The 8,223-nt window shown below is 51.4% G+C and overlaps 1 protein-coding gene across 1 annotated transcript in view; it reads left to right on the top strand.

Moving 5' to 3' along the window:
• Positions 1-4,656: 4,656 nt before the first annotated feature.
• HHIPL1 (HHIP like 1) overlaps positions 4,657-8,223 on the top strand; it is a 25,469-nt gene continuing 21,902 nt past the window's right edge. The window contains exon 1 of the mRNA XM_023731668.1: positions 4,657-5,310. Coding sequence (XP_023587436.1) covers positions 4,760-5,310 — 551 coding nt within the window. The 5' untranslated portion in view covers positions 4,657-4,759. The remainder of the gene's footprint in view (positions 5,311-8,223) is intronic.

Here is an 8,223-nt window from a genome sequence, read left to right as displayed (position 1 = left end):
ACGTCCAGCTGATGCCTGTGCCACCTGGTGACACTCGATGCCCAGGACAGCAGTGGGGTGGGTGAGAGCCGTTCCACGGAACTAATTCCTGTGTATCAGAGACTCCCCGTCTAAGGACCTGAAGTTACCAAAAGGTGGTTTCAGATGGAAACCTATGCCCAGTGCACTCTGCAGCCTTCCGTATTCAGCAGACACTCCCCGGGAGCCTGTTAGGGCTCTGTCCCCTGCTGGGTGCTGGCCCAGCCTCAAAAGTCCCCGTGCTCAGTTCAGGAGACAGGCTCACACAGATGCTTATGGGATGTGTGAAAGGCTCCCCGAGGGTCACTGAGCACTGTGTGGGCACAGTCACATCGCACAAGTCAGGAAAGGCTTCCTGGAAGAGGGGGACATTGAGGTGTGTCCTGATAGGCCATATTTGAGCATTCACCATACACACTCATGCATGATCTCAATATATTCCTCCCAACCACACCATGAGGTTGGAATTCCTTTTTCTATGTACAGATGAGGACGCAGGCACAGAGAGGTTAAGGAACTTGCCCCAGGTCACAGAGAAATGGTGGACCTGGCCTCCAGAGCTCTCTGACTCCAAAGCCCTTCTCTCAGTTACTTTGCCCTACTGCTTCCCTTCTTGAAGCCCCACTGTGTGCTCTGGAGGGTCCCACAGTGTGTGGGGCAGACAGACAAGCAAACCGATAATTCAGTGCGAGCCACGCAGGCCAGCTGAGCCGCCTCCAGCAGTGGGTGAGGTGTGCAGGAGTAGAGGGCTCACCCTGCAGGCTATGGGATTCATTACGATTTGGTGGCTGTCGTGTCTGAGATATAGACAGATGCTGTGGGAGCACCTCTGAGGGCCCTGGGAGGAGCCGGCGCCCCGGGAGGATGGAGGAGTAAGAGCAGGCTTTTGAACTGGGCTTTGTGTCACGACTGGGAGTTCATCAGATGCAGAAGTGGGTGAGGCGGGAGCATCGGCTGGAAGGACATGGCCTTCCTAAAGAATGGGTGGTGGAGACCGAAGCCTTTGGGACTCAGGACCATGAGTCAAGGGCGTCTGCCACCACATGGGGACACCCTGAGGCAGACAGGTGGGCAGGGCTTCTGGCCACTACCCTGACTGGCCCTGAAGCTGGGCAGTGCGATGCTGGGTCTCCGTGGTTTTCGACCACTCCCTCTCAGACCCCTGTGAGGCCGAGCCACTGAGCGTCCCCCCCTCCAGCAGCTGTCATGCACTCTCTGGTCATTTCCTGCCTCTGGACGGCTCTGGCCAGGACAGGATAGAGCTGTGTGTGAGCATACACAGGCCGGGAGTTAGGGCCCGGCTGGGGCATGGTGCACCATGCCAAGACCTCCAGCCTGGCTCTGGGTGCCTCCTCGCTCCCTCTGCATTTCAGACTGGGCTTTGGCAAGTGGGGGTCTCTGGGCTGGCTTCCAGATGTCTGCTTTGCTCCCCGCTGTGTCTCGGAGCTAGGGTTGGTGTCTAGCACCTTCTGACACATGTTGATTGAAATGTCGCTGACCGCTCAGGACAGCACCAGCCGGGACGTCGGGAGGCCAGGGGTTGGGCCCTGGCCTGGCCGCTTTGGGCATGGTGCCTTCTGTAAGCCTTTATTTGCAATGGTGTGACCTTGCAAAGATCAGACGAGGCACGTGTGCCCTCAGTCCCTCCCCAGGCCACCCCGGCCGCTCCAGGGACAGCAGAACGCTCCACACAGAGGTCCGAGGCTTGGCTGTCGGGCCCGTCGTCCACCAAGTGGAGGATGTGAAGCGTGGTTGCCCTGTCCGGTCTGGGACAGTGACTGGCCAGAAACCCCAAGCACGCACACACACGGAGCGGCCGTCGGCTGGTCCAGTGGGACCCCAGCAACAACGGAAGGGCCGGGAACACAGGCCGTGGTGTGACCCGAAGCCACAATCGTGTAATGGGAGTAAGCAGCTGCTGGCCTGGAGTCTGAAAGCACGGGCTGAGAGGGCTGCCTGCCACCCACTGCCCTCGGGCCTCCCACGGGAGCTGGCCTGGCCTGCCTGTGAGGGGGGCGTCAGCTGCCAGCTCCCCACTACTGCGGGCAGGAGGAGCATCCCCCCAGGCCTCCAGGGGCCTAGAGCTGAATCAGCCTGGCCTTGCCCTGGTGAGCTCACGGTGGAGGCAGGGTGTCAGACACAGGTGCAAATAAGGACAACACCGGGTGACAGGGTCTAAGGGAGGGGGGTCCTTACAGAGCCTGGGGAGCTTTGTGCTGGGATGGGGCGCAGGGAGGAGTCCGGGGTGGTGTAGATGGTTAAACATGTGGCTACTGACTGAAAGGTTGGCTGTTCAAACCCACCCAGCGATGCCTCGGAAGACAGGCTTGGCGATCTGCTTCTGAAAGGTCACAGCCATGAAAACCTTCCAGAGCCCAGTTCTCTGCACACATGGGCTTGTCAGGAGTCAGAATTAACTGCACAGAAACTGGTTTGGGTTTTTTTGGCTTGGGGTACAGGGAAGGTGCCTCAGGGATAACCGTGCCTTGGGAGCAGGGGGTTAGGAGGCAGCCGTTGGAGTCAGGCAGCCCGTCTACTCTATGGCTGTGTGAGCTTGCTGGGGCGGAGGCCTTCTCAGAGCCTCAGCTTCCTCATCCGTACAATGGGAATGATAGCATACCTCCCTGGTGCGGCTGCCTTGAGGAGGAAGCGTGGATTCCCGTGGAGCATCTATCACTGTGCGTGGCCCGCAGTCTGCCCGAATACCCAGGGGCTATTGTTATCCCTTATTACTATTGCTACGATGGCCGTGGATGGAATTCTGTCAGCCAGAGAAGACGTGAGGGAAGGGCGGCCCTGTGAAGGGAACGGCATGTGCTAAGGCTCAGAGGTGTGAGCTGGGCAGAGTGGCAGGAAATGGACCGTGGGGCAGGAGGCAGAGCATACGGTGGAGTGGGGCCACAGCCAGGTAGGGGCGTGCCTGGGTACCCCTGCTTGGGCCCCGAGGCTGGGGGAGGGGTCGTTCACTGCTAAGGGCTAGTCAGGGGGACATTATATATTACAGGCAGTCTCTGGGTTATGAACGTCTGACTTGCAACCCGTAGTTCTTCGAGATATATACAATGGTTTGTAATAACAAATGGGTGCTGCTTCGTGACACACATCAAAACATTATTATTATTATTACTGTATTATTATGTTAAAGATGTTTCAGTGTGTCTGGAAGTGTTTCTTTAATATTTTTTATACATAGAAATGTACAGTATATGCTATATTCTAAGACAAACATTTGACTAACTGACGTTAGATACGAACCATACCTAACTGTTCCAATTTACATACAAATTTGACTTAAAGACAGGAACGAAACTCGTTCGTAATCTGGGCACTGCCTATATATATTTGACACATTGGCTAAAGGTCCACTTTTGGCCTATTGTATGCTGGAAATTGCCTTAAACCAAACCAAACCCATTGCCTTCGAGTCAATTTTGACTCATAGCGACCCTATTAGACAGAGTAGAACTGCCCCATAGGGTTTCCAAGGCTGTAAATCTTTACAGAAGCCACTTGCCACATCTTTCTCCTGTAGAGCTGGTGGCTTCGAACTGCGGCCTTTTGGTTAGCAGTCGAGCACTTAACCACCATGCCACCAGGGCTTCTGGAAATGTCTTAGGCCCTGGGGAAATAGCAATGAACAAGCTAGGCAAGAATTTCTGCCCTCTTAGACTTTATATTCTAAGAAGACAGAAAATAAACAAGTCAACAAGTTCATGTTTACTATAATGTCAGGTATGGTGCCCTTGTGGTTCGGTGGTTAAGAGCTATAGCTGCTAACCACAAGGCTGGCAGTTTGAGTCCACCAGCTGCTCCTGGGTAACCCTATGGGGCAGTTCTGCTCTGTTGTAGGGTCGCTATGAGTCAGAGTTGACTGAACGGCAACGGGTTTTTTCGTTTGGATAATGTCAGGTAATGGTATTTTTTTAAAAAAGCAGAATCACAGGCCAGAAAGTAGTGGGGAGGGGGCGTGGAGTGATCAGGGAGGACCTCTCAGGAAGTGACCCTTGACGGGGGCTAAATGAAGTGAAGGAGCAAATCATGCAGAGATGGGGGTGAGCGCAGCTTCTCAAAAGAGAAAGTGTATCTAAAAGTGTGCCATGCCCTCCTGGGCACACAGCAGGTGATTCAGAGTAGCTGCTGCTGCTGTTCCTGGTATTATTATTATTAGTAGCAGTAGTAATAATAAAACCAAGACCAAACCAGCTGCCATCAGGCTGACTCCGACTCATGGCCACCCTGTGTGTGTCAGAGTAGAACCGTGCTCCATAGGGTTCTAAATGGCTGATTTTTCAGAAGCAGGTCTCCAGGCCTTTCTTCCAAGGCACCTCGGGGTAGACTTGAACCTCCAACCTTTCGGTTGCACCACCCAGGGAGTTTGTAGTAATAATTGTTGTGGTTTTTTGTTCTAACAGAAGCATCAAGGCAAATGAAAAAGAATGAAGGGCAAGGAGATACTTGGACCGGAAACCTAGCGGCAGGGTTGCTACTGTAGTTGAGACTAACCGTAATAGACAGGTAATAGACAAAATGGTCCCATTTTACAGATTAGCAGCCTGAGGCTCTGAGACGTGCAGTGACCCACCTGAGGTCACACGGCTGGTGAGGACCCTCGCAAAGCATCTCTGAGCCGCCCCTGTCTCTGCAGGAATGCTCGCCCTACGCGGCCCACCTTTACGACGCCGAGGACCCTTCCACACCCCTGCGAACAGTGCCCGGACTGTGTGAAGACTATTGCCTGGACATGTGGCAGACGTGCCGGGGCCTGATCCGCCACCTCTCGCCTGACCGCGAGCTCTGGGCCCTGGAGGACAACCGTGCCAAATTCTGCCGCTACCTGTCCCTGGACGACACCGATTATTGCTTCCCGAACCTGCTGGTCAACGAGAACCTCAACTTGAATCTGGGCCGGGTGGTGGCCGACGCCAAAGGCTGCCTGCAGCTCTGCCTGGAGGAGGTGGCCAATGGCCTGCGCAACCCCGTGGCCATGGTCCACGCACGGGACGGCACCCACCGCTTCTTCGTGGCCGAGCAGGTGGGGCTGGTGTGGACCTACCTGCCGGACCGCTCTCGGCTGGAGAAGCCCTTCCTGAACATCAGCCAGGCGGTGCTCACCTCGCCCTGGGAGGGTGACGAGCGGGGCTTCCTGGGCATTGCCTTCCACCCTCGCTTCCGGCACAATGGCAAGCTCTATGTCTACTACTCTGTGGGGGTCAGCTTCGAGGAGTGGATCCGCATCAGTGAGTTCAGGGTCTCTGAGGACGACGCCAACACCGTGGACCACAGATCTGAGAGGTGGTGTCCCTGGGGATCCCAGCCAGGGTGGGGCAGGGCTGAAATTGGGCAGTGTGCACTGGTATGGCAGTACAAGTCAGGTGCTGGGTGCCACGTAGGTCGTTAAACTGTCACCCCAATGGGGGGACTGAAGCCCACATTCTGGGCTTTGAGGAAGGACAGTTGCAAAACAGATATCACACACAGGATCGGGTCGAAATGCCTGGATCTGGCTTTCAAGGCCCAACATTTCTGAGCCAGTTATAGTCCATCCTCGTTATTCATGGATTCTGTAGTTGAGAATTCACTTATTTGCTAAAACTTATTATTTATATTAAAATCAATACTTATGACACTTCTGGGGTCATTTGCAGACGGGCACAGAGCAGGGAGAAACCTGAGCTGCCTGATGTGCGCGTTCTCAGCTGAGGCTGAACACGCGGACGCTGTGCCTTCTTGTTTCAGCTCTCTTCCTGTAACCATATGTCCGTCCTGCAGTCTGTTTTTTCACATTTTTGTGCTTTTTGTTGGTAATTTAGTTGTTTAAAATGGACCCCAAGCGTATTGCTGAAGTGCTGTCTAGCATTCCCATGCGTGAGAAGGCTTCGCTCAGACACGAGTTATAGGGCTGCTGGCCTGAGTTCAGTGTTCATGAATCAAAAATATATACTAATGAACGTGTCTTTAAACAGAAACACACATAAAACAAGGCCATGTATTGATTGGTTGACGAAACTGTTGTGACTAAAGACTCGAAGGAATCTGTATTTCCCCTAGAGCAGTGATGCAATCAGTAGTCACTAATTTAGTGTTCATGGGGACTTTATAGAATGTGATGTTGTTGTTAGGTGCTGTCGCGTCAACCGTGACTCGTAGCGACCCCACATATAACAGAATGAAACTTTGCCCAGTCCTGCGCCGTCCTCACATCCGTTGCTATGTTTGAGCCCATTGTTGCAGCCACTGTGTCGATTCATCTCGTTGAGGGTCTTCCTCTTTTTCGCTGACTCTCTGCCTCACCAAGCATGATGTCCTTCTCCAGGGACTGGCCCCTCCTGATAACATGCCCAAAGTAAGCGAGACAAAGTCTAGCCATCTTCATGTCTAAGGAGAATTCTGGCTGTGCTTCTAAGACAGACTTGTTCGTTCTTCTGGCGGGCCCTGATATATTCAATATTCCCCACCAACACCACAATTCAAAGGTGTCCATTCTTCTTCGGTCTTCCTTATTCATTGTCCAGCTTTCACATGCATGTGAGGTGATTGAAAATACCATGGCCTGGGTCAGGTGCACCTTAGTCCTCAAAGTGACGTCTTTGCTTTTTCATGTTGTAGAGAGATCTTTTGCCGCAGACTTGCCCAATGCAATTTGTCATTTGATTTCTTTTTTTTTTTTTTAGTTGTTGTAGTTTAGACGAAGTTTACATTTCAAGTTAGTCTCCCATACAAAAATTTATACATACATTGTTATGTGACCCTAATTGCTCTCCCCATACTGTGACAGCACACTCCTCCTTTCCGCCCCTGATTCCCCATGTCCATTCAACCAGCTCCTAACCGTCTCTGCCTTCCTATCTCACCTCTGGACAGAAGCTGCCCGTTCAGTCTCTTGTATCCACTTGAGCTAAGAGACACACTCCTCATGAGTACCACTTTATTTCCCACAGTCCAGTCCAATCCCTGTCTGAAGAGTTGGTCTCAGAAATTGTTTTATTTCTGGGCTGATAGAGAATCCAGGGGCCACACTTTCCCGGGTTCCTCCAGTCTCAGTCAGACCATTAAGTCTGGTTTTCTTACTAGAATTTTGAGTTCTGCACCGTACCTTTCTCCTGCTCCATTAGGGACTCTCTGTTGTCATCCCTGTCAGGGCGGTCATGGGTGGTAGCCGGGCACCATCTAGTTCTTCTGGTCTCAGGCTGATGAAGTCTCTGGTTTATGTGGCCCTTTCTGTCTCCGGGCTAATACTTTCCTTGTGACTTTGGTGTTCTTCATTCTCCTTTACTCCAGGTGGTTGGGACCAAGTAATGCATCTTAGACGGCTGCTTGCAAGCCTTTAAGACCCCACACTCACCAAAGTAGGATGCAGAACATTTTCTTAATAAGCTTTGTTATGCCAGTTGACCTAGACGTCCCTGAAAGCATGGTCCCTAGACCCCTACCCCTGCTACTGTGTCTCTCAAAGTGTTTGATTGTATTCAGGAAACTTCTTAGCTTTGGTTTAGTGCAGTTGTGCTGACCTCCCCTGTAGTGTGTGCTGTCCTTCCCTTCACCTAATATAATTCTTATCTACTATCTAGTTAGTAAATAACCCTCACCCTCCCTCCTCACCCTCATAACCATCAAAGAATGTTTTCTTCTGTGTTTAAACCTTTTCTTGAGTTCTTCTAATAGTGGTCTTATATAATATTTGTCCTTCTGTGACTGACTAAATTCACTCAGCATAATCAGTTCCAGCTTCCTCCATGTAATAAGATGTTTCACAGCTTCATCATTTTTCTTTATCGTTGCGTAGAATTCTGTTGTGTGGATATACCATAATTTGTTTATCCATTCGTCCATTGGTGGGCATCTAGGTTGTTTCCATCTTTTTGCTATTGTGAATAGTGCTGCAGTGAACATGGGTGTGCATATATCTATTCGTGTGATGGCTCTTATTTCTGTAGGATATATTCCAAGGAGTAGGATAGCTGGATCGTATGATACTTCTATTTCTAGCTTTTTAAGGAAGTGCGAAATCAATTTCCAAAGTGGTTGTACCATTTTACATTCCCACCAACAGTGTATAAGTGTTCCAGTCTCTCCACAGCCTCTCTAGCATTTATTATTTTGTGTTTTTTGGATTAGTGCTAACCTTGTTGGGGTGAGATGATATTGTAGTTTTGATCTGCATTTCTCTAATGGCTAATGATCATGAGCATTTCTTCATGTGTCTGT

This window comes from Trichechus manatus, unplaced genomic scaffold (assembly GCF_000243295.1).
Source record: "Trichechus manatus latirostris isolate Lorelei unplaced genomic scaffold, TriManLat1.0 scaffold00045, whole genome shotgun sequence".
NCBI lineage: Eukaryota > Metazoa > Chordata > Mammalia > Sirenia > Trichechidae > Trichechus > Trichechus manatus.
This window is presented reverse-complemented; position numbering and strand designations above follow the sequence as displayed.